Below are 26,639 nucleotides of genomic sequence, written 5' to 3'. Positions count from 1 at the left end.
TCTTGCCCTCCTTAGACAACTCCCTCCCCCTATCATTCTACTTGGAGTTTTTACAGCCATAACTCACTGTGGGGGTTGTACTGTGACCACTTACTGTGGCAGAATTGTTGAACACTTGCTGGCAGGGCTTCATCTGTGCCTCCTCAACAAAGGACTCCCCACACACTTCGGTGTGGCACATGGCACTTTCTTGGCCTTCCAACTGTAGCCCTGGATTCCTCCCCTCCATTCAACCATTCAACACAGAGCCCATGATGATTTGTGTGACATTTTTTGATCCTCGTTTCTTTTCTTCAGCATCACTTGTCTAGACACCTTCCCACATAGGCATTTATTAATGCAGATTGGGATATCTTTTCCTTGTCTGCCATCCCAACCACTCCATCACACAATGGCACTGATGAGTCCATAAGGAGTTTGACCAATGCCATCCTTTCGGCAGCTGTTTTGACACTTACTTCTTCCTTGCATTCTCCCTAGTGGAAGACTGTCCCTTGGTGGACCGCCTGCATCCATCTCTTGACCAGCTCCTGGCCTTTAAACGGTTTCATGCCCGGGCCCATTATCTTTCTAAAACCAGAAACGGATTTGTGGGGAATGGTATTTCACTACCATAGGGCCACATCCTCTCCTTTCACAGGTATGGGAAAAGATCGGATGCATTTTAGGCTGCCATCCTCATATGGGTGTCCCAGAAATTTCCGTGACTGGTGTTATCCTCACAAACTCAGACTCTGTTGCTGGGTCTTCAGCTCATGGTCTTGTGGTTAGTGTTGCTGCCTCTGGATCATTCAAGAACGTGGTGACAGCGGTCTGTATAAAGATTGGGCATTTGTTTGGGTGCTGATAACCACACTGTTGAGTGCCCCACAAACCATAATAATAATAATAATAAACCCCATGGAGGCCCGGGAAAAGAATAGGCCTCCAGTATGTTCTGCCAGTTGTAAAAGGCGACGAAAAGAACAGACCACTAATAGGGCTAACCCCCCTTTTAGTGTGATTACTTGGTTCAGGACAGAACTAAAGAAGCCTCAGACAAGCGCCGTCATGGTCGGGGACGACGCTTGAACCCTATGCCCGCCCACAATGGTAACGACACTGCTAGCCAACTGGAAAATGATTTAAATCCAAATAGAGGTGTTTTGCAGGATATGCTTCCTGCAACCACCCTAGAAGGAAAACAGACAGAGGATGATATGGTCAGATGAAGTTAATCAACACCTCATGTTCTGTTATTACCAAGCAACAAACATAGGAACCAACACAACTGGATACAGATCACAAGTAAACACAACATTTATTATCAGATACCCAGAATTAAAATTTTTATCAGAAAAACGACTGGCTGATCAGATCCGTGTAATATCAAAAATGACAGGATACCCCAGTCAGAATTGGAAAACATCAAACAACAAGTACAACAAATACTGGAACAAAATAATGTGCAATCAGAAGAAGAAGAAAATACAGTAATGGACTCCCAGAGCAAACAAACAAAGACCAACACGCATCAATTAAACAATCAAAGGAAAACGAAATCTTAAGACAGTCACCAGAACAAGCACAAATAGAACACGAAGTGACACACATGTTAGATATAGAAGAGAAATTTCAGCTGACATATATAGAATACAAAGACACAAATACAGACATTAGACCATCAGACCGCCAAATAACCCACAAGTCTAAACAACAGTAAAAACTATCAACACAATCATACACAACAAAATAAATTAAAACAAAACTGTGGAAGAGTTACAACTACTGGTTTATATAGGAGCACTCACTACACTAAATATACACACTAGGCAGAGATCAGAACCAACCAACACACAGAAGAAATCCACAAAACCAGCATGGCAACACAGGCTACAGATCAGAATAGAAAAACTGAGAAGAGACATCGGACAGCTAACACAATTTATAAGAAATGAAATGTCAGAAAAAAAACGAAAAAGGTTAGGTAAAATCTCACAACAAGAAGCGATAGAGCAATTAGATGAAAAGAAGCAGAAATTACAAGCATTGGTCAACCACTTAGAAGATACAAAAAAAGTGAAAATTGAAGGAAACAAAACCAAACATTCAACACAAACCAAAAGAAATTTTACCAGACAATAGATAACACACACATTAAAATAGACAATCCACCAAACGTAACAGACATGGAACACTTCTGGAGCAACATATGGTCAAACCCGGTACAACATAACAGGCATCCACGGTGGATACAAGCAGAAACAGACACATACAAGATGATACCGCAGATGCCTGAAGTGATAATTTTGCAACATGAAGTCACCCAAGCAATTAATTCTGCTCACAATTGGAAATCCCCTGGAAAAGATAAAATACCAAATTTCTGGCTAAAGAAGTTCACCTCATCACATTCCCATCTAACTAAATTATTTAACAGTTACATGGCAGACCCATACACATTCCCTGATACACTTACACATGGAATAACTTATCTGAAACCTAAAGATCAAGCAGACACAGCAAACCCAGCTAAATATCGCCCCATAACATGCCTACCAACAATATACAAAATATTAACTTCAGTCATTACACAGAAATTAATAACACATACAACACAGAACAAAATTATAAATTAAGAACAAAAATGCTGTTGCAGAGGAGCATGAGGAGGTAAAGAGCAACTGATAATAGATGCAGAGGTGACATTTCAAGCTAAAACTAAACAAAGGTCGCTACACTACGCATACATTGATTACCAAAAGGCTTTTGATAGTGTACCACACTCATGGTTTCTACAAATATTGGAAATATACAAAGTAGATCCTAAATTGATACAGTTCCTAAACATAGTAATGAAAAATTGGAAAACCACTCTTAATATACAAACAAATTCAAATAATATCACATCACAGCCAATACAGATTAAGCATGGAATATACCAAGGAGACTCATTAAGTCCTTTCTGGTTCTGCCTTGCTCTGAACCCACTATCCAACATGCTAAATAATACAAATTATGGACACAATATTACTGGAACATACCCACACAAAATCACACATTTGCTATACATGAATAATCTAAAACTACTGGCAGCAACAAATCAACAACTCAACCAATTACTAAAGATAACAGAAGTATTCATCAATGATATAAATATGGCTTTTGGAACAGACAAATGTAAGAAAAATAGCATAGTCAAGGGAAAACACACTAAACAAGAAGATTACATATTGGATAACCACAGCGACTGCATAGAAGCGATGGAAAAAACAGATGCCTATAAATATCTAGGATACAGACAAAAAATAGGAGTAGATAATACAAGTATTAAAGAATAACTAAAAGAAAAATATAAACAAAGACTGACAAAAATACTGAAAACAGAATTGACAGTAAGAAACAAGACAAAAACTATAAATACTTACACTATACCAATATTGACCTACTCATTTGGAGTAGTGAAATGGAGTAACACAGACCTAGAAGCACTCAATACACTTACACGATCACAATGCCACAAATATAGAATACATCACATACATTCAGCAACAGAAAGATTCACATTAAGCAGAAAGGAAGAAGGAAGGGGATTTATCGATATAAAAAACCTACATTATGGACAGGTAGACAATCTAAGAAAATTCTTTCTAGAACGAGCAGAAACTAGCAAAATACACAAAGCAATCACTCATATAAATACATTGGCTACATCACTGCAATTTCATAACCACTTCTACAACCCTCTAGATCACATAACATCAACAGATACAAAGAAAGTAAATTGGAAAAAGAAAACACTACATGGCAAGCACCCATATCATCTAACACAGCCACACATGGATCAAGACGCATCCAACACATGGCTAAGAAAAGGCAATATATACAGTGAGACGGAAGGATTCATGATTGCAATACAGGATCAAACAATAAACACCAGATATTACAGCAAACATATTATTAAAGATCCCAATACCACAACAGATAAATGCAGACTTTGCAAACAACAAATAGAAACAGTAGATCACATCACAAGTGAATGTACAATACTAGCAAATACAGAATACCCCAGAAGACATGACAATGTAACAAAATTAATACATCAACAGCTTGCCTTACAACATAAACTTATAAAACAACACGTACCCACATACAAGTATGCACCACAAGATGTACTGGAGAATGATGAATACAAATTATACTGGAACAGAACAATTATAACAGATAAAACAACACCACATAACAAACCTGACATCATACTCACCAATAAAAAGAAGAAATTAACACAACTAATCAAAATATCCATACCCAATACAACAAATATACAGAAGAAAACAGGAGAAAAAATTGAAAAATACATCCAACTGGCTGAGGAAGTCAAGGATATGTGGCATCAGGATAAAGTTGACATTATGCCAATTATACTATCAACTACAGGAGTCATACCACACAATATCCACGAGTACATCAATGCAATACAGCTACATCCCAACTTATATATACAACTACAGAAATCCGTAATTATTGATAAATGTTCAATTACCTGAAAGTTCCTAAATGCAATATAACATATACCATACAGTTAAAAGGAAGTCACGCTTGATCAAGGTCTGCGTCACTTTCCATTTTTGACCAGACATAACGTCTGAGAAAAGAAAGAATAATAATAATAATAATAATAATAATAATAATCTATTGCTGAGCATTTCGCTTATCGTTTCACCCAAGTCTCCGCATCAGTCCACTATCCGCCTGCGTTCCGTCTTCTCAAACATCATCACAACTGTCCCCCCTGTATCTTTCGTTCTATGCCACCTAGAGCCGTATAACGCCCTGTTTAACAAGTGGGAATTCGCCAGCGCCCTTCCTGTCTACACTGACACCGCTCCTGGACTGGAACGGGTGCACAACCAGATGTTTCAGCACTTATCGAGGGCTAGCCAGTGTCATATACTTGCGCTTTTTAACCATTGTTGGAGCAAGGGGGGAATTTCCCTTTCCAATGGCAAGAAAGTGTCATTATTCCAGTTTTGAAATAGAGTAAACCACCTATTCAGATGGACAGCTGTTATCTGATCAGTTTAACCAATGCACTCTCCAAGTTACTCGAAAGTATGGTGAGTAGAATTCTGTATTGGATCCTTGAATCCCAGGACATTTTCACTTCAGCCCAGAGTTGTTTCTGCTGAGTGACTCTCCTACACATAGTTTAGTCCATGTGGAGTTTGCCATCTGAATGGTTTTTGCCCAGCATCAACACCTTGTTGCAGATCTTTTCAATCTGCATAAAGCATATGGTACCACGTAGCACAATCACATCCTTGTCACCTTACACGGATTGGCCTCTGTGGTCCGTTCCCAATTTGTATCCAGAACTTACTTTCGTGTCTCACTTTTCAGGTATAGGTTGGTGTCTCCTGTAACACATCCCATCTGCGGGAGAATGGGGTATGCATGGTTCTGTTTTGAGTGTCCCCAATTTTAGTGGCTATCAAAGGTCTGGTGGTGACTGTGTGACCTACAGTGTCCCCCACTCTGTATGCTGATAATTTTTGCATTTATTTTTGTTTGACCGTGATATGTGTTGCTGAATGCAGACTCCAGGGAGCAACAGACTGAGCACAATCTTAGGCTTTCTCTCATGAATTCCATTTTTCAGCTGCCAAGTCCTGCGTTACGCATTTCTGTCATCACCGTACAGTCCACCCCCACCAGAATCTGTACCTTCTTGGCCAGTCCCTCTTTCCTCAGTGTGGTGGACTCGCATTGTTTTTCAGGACATGTCTTTGATGCCTAGTTGACATGGCTTCTCCATCTTCCACCACTAAAGCAGACTCAACCTGATGCTTATCTACATCTGAGCAACACCAACTGTGGTGCAGACTGCGCTGCTCTGATACTGCTTTACACAACATTGGTCCAGTCTCATCTAGATTATGGATATCTTAAGTTTGGCTCGACATCACCTTCAATTTTACAGGTGCTGGATCCACTATGCCATTGTGGAGTATGACTGGCAACTGGTGCCTTTCGGACTAGCCCATAATGAACCTCCCAGCAGTGGCAAGGGTTCCACTGTTGCAACTACTCTTACTGCAACGGTCAATCATTTATGTGGTACACAACCACTGCGCCCTGGAGCACCCAAACTACTGTCTCCTCTTTCCAGATATGGAGATCCACCACCCACAATACTGGCCCAGACTGGGGTTACATTCGCCAGCTGCATACAGTTCCTTTTTTTTTCTGCACTCTAGCTCTCTCCTCTACCACCTGTTCTCCGGGCCCACTCCCATACACCTCTGTGGTGCAGCCCCTGTCCACAGCTTGGTCTTGCCCTATCACAAGTTTCAAAAGACATAGCTCATCCTGAGGCTCTTCACTGCCAATTCTCCATTCTTGGCATGTTTCAGAAGTCAGTGTATACTGATGATGACTTGATGGTTGCCCGGTCATGCTGGCTTTGCTTACATTCTTGTGGGATGTAATGAACTCCACTCCTTGCCAGATGGCTGCAGTATTTTCACTGCAGAGTTAGTAGCCATCTCTTGTGCTCTTGAGTATAACCATTCCTGCATCAAAGTGTTCTACCTCATCTGTGCAAATCTATGAGCAGTTTACAAGCTCTTGACCAATGTTAAACTTATCATCCCTTGATTGATTATCCAGAATTTCCTACTTGCCCTTGAGCAATTTGGATCTTTGGTCTCTCTTGGTGTGAACCGCAGGTCATGTTGGGATTCCTGGAAATGAACTCACTGACACGCTGGCCAAATTGGCCACCTTTTGAGATCGGTATTCTGGAATCAGATCTTTGCTCAGAATTATGCTCTCAAGTTCTAAGGATTTAGATACAGAACAGTGTAATTGGACTTTGCCAAACAAACTACATGCGGTAAAGGAGACCACAAATTTGTGGAGGTCCTCCATATGGGCCTCTCACAAGGACTCCACTGTCCTTTGCCAGCTCCACATTGGCCATACTTGACTGACTCGTGGTCATCTCCTCCATCATGAGGGACCACCCCCACTGTTGTCGTATTGCTCATTTGATGGTGGTCCTCATTTTGCTGAACTGTCCTAACCTAGTCATCCTGAAGCAGACCCTTAATCATCCTGAATTGCTACCACCTGGTGTTAGCAGATGATGCATCAGCAGCTGACCTGGTTTTACTGTCTATTTGTGAAGGGGTTTTTGCCATCTCTCTAAGGGAGGGCACCTCAGCCTTGTCAGCCCATTGAGGGGTTGGCAGGACGCCCCGTTGCCTCATCTGCTCCCGAACGGGCAGCGGCAGTCTGGGTGTGGTGGTCCGCCCCAGCCCTCGCCATACTGGAACAGCCGTGGTACACGAAACTGTACAGTTGATAGTTAATTGTTTGCCACTCATCGCACATAAAGTACATTTTTAACGATATCAGTCGGTTTTATTGATTATCTAGCAAAGGTATGTTGGGGCTCTTAAGCTTAACTGTTTTACATAGCTGTTTTAACAAACTTGTTTTACTTCTGCTGTTCACTCGTTGTGTATTCGTTTTTTACATACCTGCTGGTCTGCCGCTTGCAGCTCGAAATCCATCTGTCATATATATGTCATTGTGTCTCCGATAAACTGTCTGTATTTTAAAGTCATTCCTAGACAAGAAATAGCAATGAATCCAGATTTCATAAAACTGGGAAATTTGCAGGGAGTTTTAGTGTTCTGTGCACTCAAATAAATCAGGAATAAAGAGCAGTAAGACTTCACAACTTGAGCATGTTGTAATAGTCTGTCTACCACTCACAGCTCGAAATCCATGTGTCATAAGAATCCTCTTCCTGTCACTGTCGGAAGTGTATGTGGTTCAGAGGTCTTATAAAGTTGCTTGTACTCTACAGTGAGAAGAGTTTTTCCCTATATCTTCCCAGCACTGGCTGATGCAAGTGACGTTTGTGTCTCATGTAATGCATCTGTGAAAGATGAAGGCTTGAGAGCGCTGCTGACAGCTTTTGGAGTTAAATGCACAAATTCATACACAGAAAGAAATGTACATATGAAATCCAATCTTACAACATTGTTGCTGTTTGTCATTATACATTGTGAGAATTGTGGAACACTTTTTGATTTTTCTTTATTTGACATTGTCTTGTCTTTCTGCTGGCTAATCCAAAACCTCATGTTTTGACATGTTGCCTATTAGCTTCTGCCTCAGGATCTTTGGTCAACAGGTGTTTGACGATTTTCGTGTCATTTCGCCAGTGTGAGTGACATCTATTTCAAACGTTCATTCTCCACTGTCGGTGTCAGTGGAGGACGACTCTTCGATAATGCCAACTACTCATGTTTCCAAGATGTCAGAATAATCGTTAAGTAAACATCAAGCAAAGATCTTGAGGCATAAGGCAACAACTGATACATCGGCAACTGACCACATAAACATTAACAGTTTCATACATGTTCTTTTACAGTAGTTCTAATTTTTTGTTATGATGATTGATGTTAAATAAATGTATTCTTCCACACATATATTAAGTAATCACTGCAACATAATAATCTTACTTATCATTCAGGTCAGCTGAACCTACCAATTCTGGATGTCGTCGTCATACAGTAATGTAATGCAGCATGGTGTGTGTTGCCATACATGCACAAACTGAAGGGAACAGAGCACTAGCAGTAATTCTGTTGTGTCTATATTAGTTTAATAACTGTATAATGTAGTGACACACTAATCTGTAGGGCAGCTTGAAGGTCTAGGTTAGCTTGGGAAGTGACAAAGTGATTACAGTTTGGTGTAACCAATGAATTTAAATAAAAAATCTTAAATATTGTTACATTCTGATCTGTAGCATGGTCAAAGATGTAAATTAAGGTGAAAGGGGTCAGTTAGGTTGAATTGGTGTAGCAGTATCAAACACTTCAGTTTGTAATGAACATAAACAGTCTCAACCCCAAGAAACCGCTATTTTTGTGGTTACCAATTTCTGTCAGTTAGTGTCCATCTTCAGACCTAATACCATGGTGGTGGATGGTGGCGGAGAATGGAGAAGAAGTTATGGAGTCCATGAACATCAACTGCTCAGTTTAATCCATAACACTTGCTCCGTTCTCCGCCACCACCTACCATCATGGTATGAGGTCTGAAGATGGTCAGTAACTGACCAAAACCGGTAATCACAAAAATGAAGGTGTCTTGTGGTCAAGTCTGTTTATGTTCATTTTAAAGTGCTAAGAATAGCCACTGTTCTCTCTGAGAAATGTTCTCAAAAATTACTTCAGTTTATCCTATCTTTCTCACATGCTTTCTAATTTGTGAGAAGTTCTTTTGCATTAAAATAATGCTGCAAGGTAACTACTAGGAAGGTAATTTTCCTGATTTGTAACTGCTCAACAAGTTTTGAATGAAGAAATTTTGGCAGTAATTTCTTTATCTGCCTTTCTCCTTCACTTCGGATATCAGGAAATACTGCTTGCAACAGTTTCCACCTGTTGTGTGGTCTGCCCACTCTGTCTGCCATAACATTTATAATCTTTCACTGTTTCTTTCTTTCTGCATACTTTCATTGAGGCTTTATACCTGTAGTTTTCTTAGTGTTTCATTTGTAATCCTGCTTGTTCTTGTACACCATTTCACTCTAAGAAATCTCATTTCTTATGCCTGTATATACTCTTTTTTTAAAATTTGTGTGTGAGGACTTCCATTACTGATGTTGCCATACGCACTATACTTCTGAAGTATTTTGTAGTTTTCCAATGATTAAAATTGATTTTTTAATTATTGAACATTTTGGCTACAGTATTAAGTCTTTTTGAATACCATAAATCTATAACATTGTTCTACTTCTGTTGTTTCATTATTGATTATAATCTTTGATATTTTTTGACCCTTGTCCATTAAAGACCATTACTTTCATCTTCATGCAGGAAATTTTCACATTTTCCCTTCGTCATGCACTTCATAATGATTCCAGAGTGTAGACGTTAGCTATCTCCTGTGCTCCTGCTTTTCGTGACACCTCAGCTTTTTCCTGTTTGCCCGTATCAAAAGCTTTGATAATGTCCATGTTTATTCATTCATTAACTGCCCGTTGGATCATGCACAGGACAGTCTACTTTTAGTTGAATGAGCATTCCCATTCCTGAGACTTGTGTTCTTCACTGCTCAGTAGTTCCATTATTCTATTTCATTTTCACCGTGCAAGTGTTGCGTATCATTTCAGGCTGAATCCAAAAACACTCACCCCTCTTCAGTTGTCTTGCTAATTACTGAATTATTAATTTCATGTGTGTCTCATTTGTAGTCATTTGTGTTGCTTGTTTATCAAAGATAAATTTTATTTTTAGGTCTGCACACCAGTATGACACAGAATGAGCAGCAGCCCAAATTTTCGGTCAAGGCTGGAGTCACCACAGAATGATTTTTTCAATTACTTTAGGTGCTGCATGAGGTGGTTGCCATGCTTGCAGAGCAGGCGCCAGGTGCATCCATCTGCAAGCAATCTGGTGGAAAATAAATTCATCGTTTTAAGCACGCAAAAATTGATTAGAGTTATCCATATGGACTATGAGTCAAAAATTCCACCCATCAGAGACAGCCTTACAGGCAATGTCAGCCAGCCAACTGCTACAAATTCAAGGAACTGCTCTAAAATATTATCACCTGACATTGAGTGCAGTGATTATAAAAGGAGAAGCCATTCAATGATATCCAATACTTCAGAGCAGTCATCAGAGGATTATTGGTTCACTCATTGGAGTAGACCGCCTAAACCGATGGATAGTTGTAACTGTTCTTTTAGAACATCATGGCGCTCCTCACTAAGAGATTCCAGATTTTCAGATATCCAGAATGCACTATCTGAAGTAAAAGAATGTCTCTACTCTCCTCAAGAGGAAACTAACACTCAAGTGATCCAGCCAACTACAGTACATAGTTTTGCTAACAACCTTGTAGAAAAAATTTTAGTTGACGTTATAGATCATTTGGCAAGTGATGAGTCAAAGAATGGTATTGCTGCAAAGACTAACAGAGCATTTAATATGCATTCCACTCTTCATAAAGATGAGTTGAATTTTAGTACAAAAGATCTGAAGTTTTCTTCAAATGGTTGTGTGCAGAATGGAAGAGGTGTTTTGAATCCGTCTTTTGCTGATCACCCTTCTGATCCAGTTGTTGCAGCATGCAATGATATAATTGGGTTGGAAGACATTAATTTTAAAGTAAATCGATCAGAGCGACTTCAGCCTAACTTAATCAGTTTAAATAAGTCGGCAAAACACATATTTGAGACAAGGGATTGTTCCAGCGAATCTGTAGAACTGAAAATTACTGACGCTGAAAAATCGTTGAGTAACAAAGTAAAGGCAGTTGAGCAGACTGGTTCTCCAGCTGGCAACAAAGTACAACCCCTAGTTGAAGAACCCCCTGTTATCACTAGAACAGCACACTCTAAGTGTCATCAGAAATGCACTCACAGCAAAAACAATAAAAGACTGGTGAGTATTGATTAATATTGCTTACTTTTTTGTACTTTATTAAAGTTAAATCACACATATAGAAAAGATTGAGGCTCATTTAATTTAAAATCACCCAAAAGTAAGAAATCTTGTTGCCCTCGTGTCGTACATGTTTGTGAAAGATTTGTGTGAGGAAGTAAATACCACAAGGAAAGAAGGGTAAAACTTTTTTTTTTTTTTTTCCAGATTATTTTTGATCAAAAGTACAATCAGTGTCAGTTTGAAAAGTGTCATTTTCACAAACTGACCTCAGTAGGAGAAGTGAGTCAAAACTATGTAACCACTATAACTTCTTTATTTATAACTCAGTTTCATTAAGTGTGGCATCATTGGAAAGATAAAATGGTCAACCATGACATAAAATTATTAAAATTCCAGAGTTATGGGTACAAATGTTTACAAATCAGTAATGAAAGATGAAAGTCATCTCTACAGATTATTTTTATTTATTTCCAAATTTCAGAAATTTTTTTTTGCCAAAATCACACACACAAACATACACACAAAATTCAAGCTTTCGCAACCAACGGTTGCCTCATCAGGAAAGAGGGAAGGAGAGGGAAAGACGAAAGGATTTGGGTTTTAAGGGAGAGGGTAAGGAGTCATTCCAATCCCGGGAGCGGAAAGACTTACCTCAGGGGGAAAAAAGGACAGGTATACACACACGCACGCACGCGCGCGCGCGCGCACACACACACACACACACACACACACACACACACACACACACACACATATCCATCCGCATATACACAGTCTGTGTATATGCGGATGGATATGTGTGTGTGTGTGTGCGAGTGTATACCTGTCCTTTTTTCCCCCTAAGGTAAGTCTTTCCACTCCCGGGATTGGAATGACTCCTTACCCGCTCCCTTAAAACCCAAATCCTTTCGTCTTTCCCTCTCCTTCCCTCTTTCCTGATGAGGCAACCGTTGGTTGCGAAAGCTAGATTTTGTGTGTATGTTTGTGTTTGTTTGTGTGTCTATTGACCTGCCAGCGCTTTTGTTTGGTAAGTCTCATCATCTTTCTTTTTAGATATACACTCCTGGAAATTGAAATAAGAACACCGTGAATTCATTGTCCCAGGAAGGGGAAACTTTATTGACACATTCCTGGCGCCAGATACATCACATGATCACACTGACAGAACCACAGGCACATAGACACAGGCAACAGAGCATGCACAATGTCGGCACTAGTACAGTGTATATCCACCTTTCGCAGCAATGCAGGCTGCTATTCTCCCATGGAGACGATCGTAGAGATGCTGGATGTAGTCCTGTGGAACGGCTTGCCATGCCATTTCCACCTGGCGCCTCAGTTGGACCAGCGTTCGTGCTGGACGTGCAGACTGCGTGAGACGACGCTTCATCCAGTCCCAAACATGCTCAATGGGGGACAGATCCGGAGATCTTGCTGGCCAGGGTAGTTGACTTACACCTTCTAGAGCACGTTGGGTGGCACGGGATACATGCGGACGTGCATTGTCCTGTTGGAACAGCAAGTTCCCTTGCCGGTCTAGGAATGGTAGAACGATGGGTTCGATGACGGTTTGGATGTACCGTGCACTATTCAGTGTCCCCTCGACGATCACCAGTGGTGTACGGCCAGTGTAGGAGATCACTCCCCACACCATGATGCCGGGTGTTGGCCCTGTGTGCCTCGGTCGTATGCAGTCCTGATTGTGGCGCTCACCTGCACGGCGCCAAACACGCATACGACCATCATTGGCACCAAGGCAGAAGCGACTCTCATCGCTGAAGACGACACGTCTCCATTCGTCCCTCCATTCACGCCTGTCGCGACACCACTGGAGGCGGGCTGCACGATGTTGGGGCGTGAGCGGAAGACGGCCTAACGGTGTGCGGGACCGTAGCCCAGCTTCATGGAGACGGTTGCGAATGGTCCTCGCCGATACCCCAGGAGCAACAGTGTCCCTAATTTGCTGGGAAGTGGCGGTGCGGTCCCCTAAGGCACTGCGTAGGATCCTACGGTCTTGGCGTGCATCCGTGCGTCACTGCGGTCCGGTCCCAGGTCGACGGGCACGTGCACCTTCCGCCGACCACTGGCGACAACATCGATGTACTGTGGAGAGCTCACGCCCCACGTGTTGAGCAATTCGGCGGTACGTCCACCCGGCCTCCCGCATGCCCACTATACGCCCTCGCTCAAAGTCCGTCAACTGCACATACGGTTCACGTCCACGCTGTCGCGGCATACTACCAGTGTTAAAGACTGCGATGGAGCTCCGTATGCCACGGCAAACTGGCTGACACTGACGGCGGCGGTGCACAAATGCTGCGCAGCTAGCGCCATTCGACGGCCAACACCGCGGTTCCTGGTGTGTCCGCTGTGCCGTGCGTGTGATCATTGCTTGTACAGCCCTCTCGCAGTGTCCGGAGCAAGTATGGTGGGTCTGACACACCGGTGTCAATGTGTTCTTTTTTCCATTTCCAGGAGTGTATTTTTCCCACGTGGAATGTTTCCCTCTATTATATAAAAGAGAAAGATGATGAGACTTACCAAACAAAAGCGCTGGCAGGTTGATAGACACACAAACATACACACAAAATTCTAGCTTTTGCAACCAACGGCTGCTTCGTCAGGAAAGAGGGGAGAGGGAAAGACGAAAGGATGTGGGTTTTAAGGGAGAGGGTAAGGAGTCATTCCAATCCCGGGAGAAGAAAGACTTACCTTAGGGGGAAAAAAGGACAGGTATACACTCTCGCGCGCGCACACACACACACACACACACACACACACACACACACACACACACACACACATATCCATCCGCATGTACACAGACACAAGCAGACATTTGTAAAGGGAAAGAGTTTGGGCAGAGATGTCAGTCGAGGCGGAAGTACAGAGGCAAAGATGTTGTTGAAAGATAGGTGAGGTGTGAGCAGCGGCAAATTGAAATTAGAAATTAGCGGAGATTGAGGCCTGGCGGATAGCGAGAAGAGAGGGTATGCTGAAGGGCAAGTTCCCATATATATATGGGTCCCTTCCCTACAGCCTAGGTCTTCGTGGCAAACGAATCTGCTCCAGTCCGGAATCCTTGAACCATTACATCAACAACCTGAAAACAGCTTTCGCATCCCGTAACTACACTCCCGCCCTGGTACAGAAGCAAATAACCAGAGCCACTTCCTCATCTCCGCAAACCCGGAACCTCCCACAGAAGAACCCCAAAACAGCCCCACTTGTGACAGAATACTTTCCGGGACTGGATCAGATTCTGAATGTGGCTCTCCAGCAGGGATACGACTTCCTCAAATCCTGCCCTGAAATGAGATCCATCCTTCATGAAATCCTCCCCACTCCACCTAGAGTGTCTTTCCGCCGTCCACCTAACCTTCGTAACCTCTTAGTTCATCCCTATGAAATCCCCAAACCACCTTCCCTACCCTCTGGCTCCTACCCTTGTAACTGCCCCCGGTGTAAAACCTGTCCCATGCACCCTCCCACCACCACCTACTCCAGTCCTGTAACCCGGAAGGTGTACACAATCAAAGGCAGAGCCACATGTGAAAGCACCCACATGATTTACCAACTGACCTGCCTACACTGTGAAGCCTTACATGTGGGAATGACCAGCAACAAACTGTCCATTCGCATGAACGGACACAGGTAGACAGTGTTTGTTGGTAATGAGGATCACCCTGTGGCTAAACATGCCTTGATGCACGGCCAGCACATCTTGGCACAGTGTTACACCGTCTGGGTTATCTGGATACTTCCCACTAACACCAACCTGTCAGAACTCCGGAGATGGGAACTTGCCCTTCAGCATATCCTCTCTTCTCGCTATCCGCCAGGCCTCAATCTCCGCTAATTTCTAATTTCAATTTGCCGCCGCTCATACCTCACCTGTCTTTCAACAACATCTTTGCCTCTGTATTTCCGCCTCGACTGACATCTCTGCCGAAACTCTTTGCCTTTACAAATGTCTGCTTGTGTCTGTGTATATGCGGATGGATATGTGTGTGTGTGTGCGCGCGAGTGTATACCCGTCCTTTTTTCCCCCTAAGGTAAGTCTTTCCGCTCCCGGGATTGGAATGACTCCTTACCCTCTCCCTTAAAACCCACATCCTTTTGTCTTTCCCTCTCCTTCCCTCTTTCCTGACGAAGCAGCCGTTGGTTGCGAAAGCTAGAATTTTGTGTGTTTGTTTGTGTGTCTATCGACCTGCCAGCGCTTTTGTTTGGTAAGTCTCATCATCTTTCTTTTTAAATATATATATATATATATATATATATATATATATATATATATATATATATATATATATACCTAAAAACAAAGACGATGTGACTTACCAAATGAAAGTGCTGGCAGGTCGACAGACACACAAACGAACACAAACATACACACAAAATTCAAGCTTTCGCAACAAACTGTTGCCTCATCAGGAAAGAGGGAAGGAGAGGGAAAGACGAAAGGATGTGGGTTTTAAGGGAGAGGGTAAGGAGTCATTCCAGTCCCGGGAGCGGAAAGACTTACCTTAAGGGGAAAAAAGGACGGGTATACACTCGCGCACACACACACATATCCATCCACACATATACAGACACAAGCAGACGTCTGCTTGTGTCTGTATATGTGTGGATGGATATGTGTGTGTGTGCGAGTGTATACCCGTCCTTTTTTCCCCTTAAGGTAAGTCTTTCCGCTCCCGGGACTGGAATGACTCCTTACCCTCTCCCTTAAAACCCACATCCTTTCGTCTTTCCCTCTCCTTCCCTCTTTCCTGATGAGGCAACAGTTTGTTGCGAAAGCTTGAATTTTGTGTGTATGTTTGTGTTCGTTTGTGTGTCTGTCAACCTGCCAGCACTTTCATTTGGTAAGTCACATCGTCTTTGTTTTTAGGTATATTTTTCCTTCGTGGAATGTTTCCTTCTATTATAACCATATATATATATATATATATATATATATGTGTGTGTGTGTGTGTGTGTGTATATATATATATATGTGTATATATATATATATATATAAATGATTTTTGCATGTGCTTGTGGCAGGGAAAGTCATTAAAATGTTCTGAAAAAGGTATCCAGCAAACATCAGCATGTGGCCACGAATAAACTGAGGAAAGTGCACTTGGTTTTATGAATTTCACTTTTGCATCTCTTGTCTTCACAGGTCTACAGAATTTTTCCAAGCTGCCATTGGTTATCATAGATACCCACGACAAACTTTTCTTCTTTAATGGTGACAGAGGCGGTGTTTTGAAGCCCAAGATAAACTTGTATGAATTTAGTCAGTGATGGAACACACTGCATCAGTAAACTGCTTTCATTTGGTGGTTTGAAAAGATGATTAACTTTTGTCCCAGGAGTGGTAGAACCAGCTTCATACTGTTTTTGTAACATACTTGGGTATTTTATCTCCTTTGTCATTAAATGAAATGTTTTTGCTCTTGGAACATGAGTTTTTGCTAATGTAAACACGCGCGTGCGTGCGTGTGCGTGTGTGTGTGCGCTCATATTTTCCAAATGAACAATAACTTACCTGATACACAAAACTCAATGGATCCACCGACATAAAACCAACAGTTTGTACCCCATGTCCTCCTGACATACATTACCCATTTACATTACTACAAACATATCTATCTGGACATCTTTAATTCAGAATCACTGTGTTAATTCAGCATTTACTTAGTTATAAGCCTCCTCCCCGCCGCCCCCTCGTATTCACTGTACTGTGCAGAGGAGCAAATACCCATTTCTCATTTTATTTACCCCAAAATATTTTACAAAAACTGCAATTTGTCATTTCATTCACCAGTGTCTGACTCTTGTCGAACATGCAATGCTTTGCAGGTAAAAATAACACTGCTGATAATGATAAGGAGAGAATGGAGTTAATTGCAGTACGTGAATTCCATCAGCAAAAAGTGGAGTATGCACGGGCACATTTACAGAGTGATACTTTGCTTAGCAGATCAGATGGTAATGTTACAATGATAACATTTGATTTGATGAAAACTTTGCCTACATCGGTCATCTCAACTGGAGTTTGCTATTACAAACATCAGTTGTGGACATAATGCTTTGACATCCACAATATGCACAATGATGATACATATGTGTTTCTGTGGAATGAATCCATTGCATCGAGAGGGCCACAAGAAATTGGTTCTTGTTTGCAGTATTTCATACACAATTTTGTCAGGACTAAAAAACTAATTATGTACTCTGATCAGTGTAGAGGCCAGAATAGAAACATAAAAGTTGCTGTACTGGGTCAATACATTGTAAGCAGCTCAGAGTTCTCTGTGAAGAAAATAGACCATCAATTTTTAGTTAGTGGACACTCGTACTTGCCTGTGATCAGGATTTTGGCTTGGTTCAGAAACAAAAAAGGGGGTTCCTAATATTTGCCTTCCTGAACACTGGAATTATGTGGTAGTGAGTGTCAAAAAAAGGAATTTGTTCAAGGTAATCAATATCAATGTGGAACATTTCTTTCCAACAAAATAACTCAAATCGAAAAATGTCTTCTGGCAGTTGTAAAGTACAATGGTTGAACATATAGTGGCTGCAGTTTGAAGCAATCAACTGATACAAAATATGGTATAAATACTTGAACCAAAGCCAAGAGCCATTTCAGGAAATTGATGTGGCCAAATGAACATCCCGATGCATCAGCTATCTCGAAGTGCTTTATCCTAATGGACATGCAATTACAGAGGCAAAAAAAAAAAAAAAGGATCTGCTCAGTTTGCTTCCATCTGTATCCCCATTTCATCTTGATTTGTACAAAAATTTAAAATTGTCTTCAAATGCTGTAGAAACATTGCCTGTGGATGAATTTGAAATGCATCATAGTGCTTAAAATGATAGAAACCAATGTAAAATGTTACATGTAATCTGTACAATAATAACAATGCATACTATTGTCACATGCAGTCTATGATGGACCGTGTGCGATGAACAGCATGAATAATCAGCGTTCTAATGGGCCTGTCATTAAGAATGTTCAAATATCAGGAGCGAAAATGGACTAGGCCACAACAAAACAGTAATATTCTACTATATAATTAACATTTGTAATGTATCTATGTCAGAATATTGTTCAATAAAACCAAGTTACATCGTATGCATGTTAAAAGGCTGCAATGCATCACAGAAAAACATTCTTTGTGAGCCCTTATTATTAAGTCTGTTTCCTCCGCATGGACTTCCCCGGGATTAGTCCACTTGTGCTCTCAGTGCCTCATTTGTACTCAGGCGTTTCATTTGAAAAAGTTTAGGACGTGGTTATGGCCACACAATGGAAATTAGCAGACTTTGAATGCGGAATGATTATTGGAGCTAGATACATGGGACATTCCATTTCAGAAATCATTAGGAATTCAATATTCTGAGATCCACAGTGTCAAGAATATGCCAAAAATACCAGATTTCACGCTTTATCCCTCATCACGGGGAACGCAGTGGACGACAGCCTTCACTTAACAACTGAGAGTAGTGATGTTTGCATAGAGTTGTCAGTGCTAACAGACAAGCAACGCTGCATGATATAACTATAGAAATCAGTATGGGACATACGACAAACATATCGGTTAGGACAGTGCAGCGAAATTTGGCATTAATGGGCTATGGCAGCAGACGACTGACGCGAGTGCCTTTGCTAACAGAACAACATTGCTTGCAGTGCCTCTCCTGGTCTTGTGACCGTATCAGTTGGACCCCAGATGACTGGAAAACTGTGGCCTGCCCAAATGAGTCACGATGTCACTTGGTAAGAGCTGATGTTTGGGTTCAAGTGTGGTGCAGTCCCCATGAAGCTATGGATCCAAGTTGTAATAAGGCAATGTACAAGCTGGTGATGACTACATAATGGTGTGGGATGTATGTACATAGAGTGGACTGGGTCCTCTGGTCTAACTGAACCAATAATTGACTGAAAATGGTTATGTTTGGGTATTTGGAGACCACAAGCTACCACTCATGGACATGTTCCCGAACAATGATGGTATTTTTTGTGGATTACAATACACCATGTCACCGGGTCACAATTGTTCACAATTGGTTTGAAGAACATGCTAGACAATTCGGGCAAATCATTTGGGGTACCTGTCAAACGTTTGAGACACAATCGAGAGGTCAGTTCATGCACAGAATCCTGCACCAGCAACACTTTCACAATTATGGAGAGCTATAGAAGCAGCGCGACACTGTTTCTGCAGGGAACATGATATTAGGAGGTATCCCATGACTTGTCACTTCAGTGTATATTCTCAGAAGGATTTGTAGACTTCTGGTGGTTCTGAATTTGTGCACCTGAAATATCTCATATGATCATGATGGTGCAGATCACATGGACTTCGTCACCATCACAGTCTTGAGTATGCTGGAATTTAAATGCTTCACCATATCTTGAACTTCGATTAATAAACATAATTAATTTTTCTATTACTATCTCCATACACTGTTCAAGAAATAAAACAGCTACTTCTAATCAAAACCATACAAAATGAGAGACATGACATATAAGTGTATGTCAGTTTGACGATTTGTTACATCATTGAATGATTGACATCTATATTCTTTTTCTGTTTTGTACAGATATCTGTCTGTATTTTTATCCTGCAGGCATTTATTCTGGGCTTGCCACATTACTCCAACCTGGGATGATGATGTACGGAACATACGCAAAAACCCACACAGGTACTTCGTCTTGTAATGATACCATGATCACTGCCCCACCTCAAAGACACGTGGTAGCCCTCCGTACACTCATTAATGCAAAAACAGATAAAACTTCCAAACTTTTCTTACTCTTAATTACTGAATCATTATATTGCTTAAAGACAGTGACTGTTACTTAGTGGCTAGGTAGACCCACAGTTATACATCACTCTACTGAGGTGATATATAACACCAAATGCCTCCTAACTGCGTTGATGTCTTCCTTTGTCTGACATGCTGAGGATCCCAAACATTTGAACACCCTCCAGGGGGCTCACCACCCTTTGGTGAGTTCGGGGCCCCAAGCTTAGCAGCAACTTTTTTCTTCCACACTGCACGTCTGTCCTCCCGCCATTCTTTTCCCCTCCCTTCGGGAGCATGTCTGTGATATTTTCAGGGAGGTGTTCCGAATTTTCAGTAGCCTGACATCAGAACAGTCCCTCCACTGTTTTTTCTTTTCGTTCTTTGTTATCCTATTCTTCCTCTGCTTCAGTGTTTGAGGTTTCTCTTTGTATCTTGTTCCTCCCTGTGTGCTCCTGAAGGCTGGCCCATGCATCTGCCGCATAACGGGTGACTGGATAATGTGTAATTCCCAGCCCTGCGTCAACAGGTAGGGTTTGCGCGTACCCCCTGGTAAAGAACAGGCCCAGGGATGGGTGATTGCGTGAGCTGTTACCTTCCCAAATTGCCAATTTGTCCCTCTGTCAGCAGTTTGGGAAGTGTGACCCGAGATATGAACAGTCACCTAAGTTGGAAGGAGCACACCATTGGCGGTGCCGGCAATCGTGGGGGAATTTCTTGCAGTGAGCCAGTCACCATCTCAGTCTATGTCTACTAAACTTAAACCGAATGAGGCTAAAGATTCCAAGACTCTCCCTGCTGCACCTCAGTTCCTCCTGGTATCAAATACTGGAGGAGGTCAGTGCTTTGCTACAGTTAATCCGTTTATTATTCAGAAAGGTGTTGATGCAATTGTCGGCCCTGTGAAATCCTGCTCTCATTTACGTAGTGGCACTTTGCTTTTGGAGACTAATTATGATTCTCAAGCACAGTTGCTTGCAGCTTCCTTCCTCTATGGCTATCCTGTTCATGTCGAGTCCCATTGAATGCTGAATTCTTTGTGTGATGTTATTTACACTAGGAGGCTTGATGGTCTGACTGAGGGAGAAATCCAAACTTACCTCTCTGATCAGTGCGTGGATCGTGAAAAAGGTTGATGCATTCTTAGCGCGCACACACACACACACACACACACACACACACACACACACACACACACACACACACACACACACACACACTCTCTCTCTCTCTCTCTCTCTCTCTTTGTCTCATGGTTGATTGAGTAGTGCTTGCCTCGAAGATCAAAGAAGGCTATGAAGTCATCACAGTCCAGCCTTACATTCTGAAACTGATGCACTGCTGTCAGTGTCAACATTACAACCACACTCAAATGTCCTGTCGAACCTGGCCAAATCTGTTGCTTGTGGTAGGGTTGCCCACAAGGGCAATTGCCCGCCTCTTTCTCCTCACTGTATCAGTTGCAATGGTGATGAAGCAGCTTCATCCCGAGAATGTCCCACATATCTCGATGTGTGGGCCTTCCAGGATATCCAGGTGAAGGAAAAAGTGCCTTACCCTGTCGCTCACAAGCTGTTGGCCAGTTGAAAGCCCTGCGATTTACCGTGTGGCACAATACCGTTCTTGCTGCACTACGCTCCACAAAGGACGTGGCCGTGCAAACTTGCGACCTCATATTCAGCGCTGTGGTTGTAAAATCGCCCAGTATCACAGAAGCATCTGCATCTGCTTCTCCTCCAGTCCCAAAATTTTTGCCTCCTGCTACACAGCCAGCAGGCCAGAAAGGACAGAAGGATTACTCCTGTGAGGACTTTCTATGTTCCTCCACCAAACGTACATCTGAGTCTTCATTTGCCAAATAAAAAAGCTCCAAGAAATCAAACAAAGGCAAATGGTATTCTCCTTCAATGACTTGCCGCACGATACCCTCACCCGGCTGACTTCCATTTCACCAGTGCAAACCACCAACCATTTTTCTGCCCTGGATTCCACAGACCAACCCAGTGACAATTCCAATACCTCTGTAGATCTTATGGAGCAGGATCCTCCAGCCTCTTGCACCCTGTAGCAGTGAGTCTTTGAAGGCTGGCACCCAGCAACTGCCGAGGTGACAACCCTTCATTTTTTCCTCTCCTCCCTTTCCCGTCATGACTCTCCTCAAATGGAACATTTGTGGCATTAGATCCAACAAGGAGGAATTATGGCTGCTCTCAGAATCGCAACTCCACTTGTTTCCTGGCTCCAGGAAACAAAATTGTGTCCCTGCGACTGCTTTGACACCTCGCAGTTCTTTTCGGTCCACTTCGACCTTCTCCCCTGAGGACAGCATTCCGTCTCGTGCGGGAATCAATGTGCTCATCCGGCATGACGTTCATAGTCAAACCATCTCTCTGAACACCTGGCTGGAAGCTGTTGCAGTCTGGATTTTCCTTCCTCACGTTCCATTTTCTCTTTGTACCATCTACATCCCTCCATCATTCAGTGTAACTAGACAGGCTTCCTCCAGCATATTGGGCAACTTCCTCAACCCTTTTTGCTGCTTGGTGACTTTAATGCACGCCATCCCCTTTGAGGCTCTTTGAGAACCTGGCCGAGATGCGCCCTCTTTGCTGACTTTCTCAATCAGTTCAGTCTCATCAATGCTTGTACACCCACATTCCTTTCAGACTCTACACCCAGCTATTTCCCGTGTGGTCCATTTTCTCTGACACATACTCAAGTGACCATTTCCCGTGTGCTATCCGTTTGCGGACTCTTACTCCACCTATCTGTAAACCCAATTGGCAGTTTTTTGAGGCCAACAGGAGGCTTTACTCCTCCATTGACCTTTGATGATCAACATTTCCCCAGTTACAATGGCCAGGTGGAATACCTTACAGACGTTACCTTACTGCCGCAGAATGTTCCATTCCTCGCACGTCACCTTTACTGTGCCATGTCCCGGTTCCTTGGTGCATTGAGGTATGCTGCAACACAGTTCATGTGCAGAGACATGCACTCCATGTTGTTAACTGTAATCCTAAAATGGTAAACAGTATTTGTTACAAACAGTTGCATGTGCAGTGTTGTAGCATTCGTCGGGAAAGCAAAAAAAGTTGGTGGCTTTCATTTACTAGTTCTTTTAACAGTTCCATTCCCTCTTCCGCTGAGTGGGCCAACGTCAAATGGCTCTTTGGGACGAAGGTCCGTGCCCCAGTTTCTGGCTTGACTGTAGCGGATGATGTCATTGTGGACCACATTGCTCCCTCCAACACCTTGGGCCGCTATTTTTGCAGAGATTTTGAGCTCCACCCACTGTCACCCCACCTTCGTCCATTGGAAATGAATGGAGAAGGCTTGGGTGATTCCCTTCTCCTCTCAGAATCGTGAATGCTACAATGCCGCCTTTACCGTGGAAGCTAGATCAAGCTCTCACGTCATCTCGATCTTCTGCCCCAGGGCCGGATGATGTTCAGATACAGATGTTGCACCATGTGTCTCTTGCAGGCAACCACTTTCTCCCTCATAAGTACAATTGCATATCGGCAGGTGGCACATTTCCCAGGTGCTGGTGTGAAGCCATTATCGCACCCATACCTATGCCCAGTGAGGACAAACACCTTCCTTATAGCTACTGCCGCATTTCTCTCACCAGCTGTATTTGCAAGGAGGTGGAATGAATAATTCATGCCCAGCAGATATGGTGGCTCAAGTCTTGCTATTTACTATCCACTGCACAATGTGGATTTTGAGCATGCCATTTTGCAGTTGACCATCTCTTCACTTTCTCAACCCATGTCATGAATGGTTTTCTGCAGAAATACCAGACCGTGGCTGTGTTTTTTTGTTTGGAGAAAGCCTACATCATCTGCTGGAGCATTGGTATCCTCTGTGCTCTTGACACATGGGGCTTCCGAGGCCGCCAGCCCTGTTTCCTTCAGGCATTTTTAAAAGACAGAGTTTTCAAGGCACATGTGGGTTCTGTCTCATTGGACACCTTTATCCAAGAAACAAGGTTCCTCAGGGCACTGTCCTGAGTGTCATCCTGTTTGCTGCCGCCATTAACCCTATTATGGCCTGTCTTCTGCTGGGCATCACCGGCTACCTTTTGATTGAAAATTTTGCCATTTATTGCAGTTCTCCATGGACTTGGCTCCTTGAGCAGTGTCCTCAGTGATGTCTTGACCATCTTTACACATTCAGCATCAACAATTGGTTTCGCTTTTCCACTGACCAAACAGTTTATAGAAATTTTGGGCAGTGCAGTGGATTTCTTCCATCATCTTATACCTTGGGCTTGTTGCTCTTTCAATCACTGAAACTATGAAATTCCTGGGGCTTGTGCTTGATAGGAAACTTTCCTGGTCCTTCCACGTGTCTGGCCTGGCCATCAACTGGTCCGTCAATGTTCTACGTGTCCACAGCGGTACTTCCTGGAGAGCAGATTGGTCGAAACTAGACTACGGGTGTTTCATTTATGGATCTGCATGTCCGTCCATGTTATGCCATCTAAATACAGTCCACCATTGTGGAATCCATTTGGCCACTAGTGCCTTTTACACTAGCCCAGTTGAGTGTCTCTGCCAAACTACTGCTGTCATACTGAGATGATGTTCTCCTGAGCGGATAACCAAGTCATTTGTCTGCCATTCATGGCCACCCTTCCTATGCCTCCTTCTTCAATGACTCCTTTGACTGCCATTGGTACATCCCTCTTCTCTGTTACCTCCTAGAGGTCGCTTTCGGCTATTGCACCAGCAATACCATGCTACCTGCCACTTTACCGATGTGTGCGAACCCTTCAGCACGTTGGCTTTGTGCGATAGCCCATGTTGACTGTGGACTTCGTTCACTTCCTAAAGACACTACTCCAGCTTCGATCTATAGCTGTAAGTTTCTTGACCTTTGCACGAAACTTAGCAACAGTACTTCTGTGTACACTGATGGCTCTCTACTGACTGTGGTCTCACATTGGCATTACCACAGATCTTCCCTTCATGGAAATGAGCTCCAAGGAATTAAACCTCTTCCAGTGGCTTGCCAACCTCCTTTTGGCCCACTCGCAGTGAGGAGATTATTTTAGCTAGGTTGCGTATTGGACACTGTTGTTTTGCCATTGCCATTTGTTAAGTGGTGGTTCCCCACCACTTTGTACTCATTGTTATCAACCTTTGATGGTGCATGATTTCCTGACTGAATGCCCTTATTTTAACCACTTACGGCCGGCCGTGGTGGCCAAGCGGTTAAAGGCGCTACAGTCTGGAACCGCGCGGCCGCTACGGTCGCAGGTTTGAATCCTGCCTCGGGCATGGATGTGTGTGATGTCCTTAGGTTAGTTAGGTTTAAGTAGTTCTAAGTTCTAAGGGACTGATGACCTTAGAAGTTAAGTCCCATAGTGCTCAGAGCCATTTGAACCATTTAACCACTTAAGTTCTAATGTATGTTTTTCAATCTGAATTATTGGCCATTTTATTGAACATCACACGGGCTGTGAACTGCGTTTTACTTTTCATCTGTTGTAGCAATATGGCAAAGGACATTTACTCTTTAGTTTGGGACCTCCATTGTGTCTATGGCGTATTTTGTGGACCTTCCTCCAGGAGGAATTCTTATTCTTAGCTGTCTTTCCTTCCATTGATTGGGCTTAATGTGTAGTCAGTTTAACTCCTTTTTCATATTAGTGTTCTAAGGTTCTGACATGGGCCCGTATGACCTTAGTTGTTTTTGCGCCTTTAAAAAACCACATTTCAGCAGTACTCAAGAATGGTTGCACAAGTGTTCTGTACTTGGATTACATATCCATTCAATTTCATTTTGTTTTACAGCGTTACCCCTAGATATTTAATCGACTTGGCACTAACAAGCAGCACTCTACAAATAATGTATTTGAAAATTACAGGATTGTTTTTCCTACTCAGATTCAGTTATTTACATTTTTGCATGTGTAGAGCAAGCTGCTACTCGTCATACTAAATCAGAATTCTGCTCAAATAATCCCGCTGCTCACCCAATCCTCATGAAAGAGTTAAAGGAAGACTGATCATAAATAGGAATAACCGAAGTTAAAAATGCATTGAGGAAAGTAGATGTTGCACTGAAGAAAAAGTCAGCAGGCATTTTAATTTTCAGTATGCTTGCATTGCTTTAATATTTAAAGGATGGGTTATATACCATAATGCAAGACCTTCTATATCATAGCGTATGAGATGATGATCCCTATACAAGAGATACAGGCACACCAAAGTTCAATGGGGATAAGCAATACACAAGATGGAATCACTGTATACATCTTCACCAAAGTATGTTAACTGTCAGGGTGCTCTTGTGTGGAACAATGAATGCAATGTGTGTACCATACTACAAATACCTGTATGGTTAATGAGGTGAGCTGCAGGAAGA

General features: G+C 42.5%; 1 protein-coding gene across 1 annotated transcript in view; it reads left to right on the top strand.

Moving 5' to 3' along the window:
- Positions 1-26,639, top strand: part of LOC126190660 (uncharacterized) — a 93,043-nt gene that overhangs the window by 8,449 nt on the left and 57,955 nt on the right. The window contains exon 2 of the mRNA XM_049931094.1: positions 10,302-11,453. Within this exon, the coding sequence (XP_049787051.1) occupies positions 10,326-11,453 (1,128 nt within the window). The 5' untranslated portion in view covers positions 10,302-10,325. The remainder of the gene's footprint in view (positions 1-10,301; positions 11,454-26,639) is intronic.

This window comes from Schistocerca cancellata, chromosome 6 (assembly GCF_023864275.1).
Source record: "Schistocerca cancellata isolate TAMUIC-IGC-003103 chromosome 6, iqSchCanc2.1, whole genome shotgun sequence".
Taxonomy (NCBI): Eukaryota; Metazoa; Arthropoda; class Insecta; order Orthoptera; family Acrididae; genus Schistocerca; species Schistocerca cancellata.
This window is presented reverse-complemented; position numbering and strand designations above follow the sequence as displayed.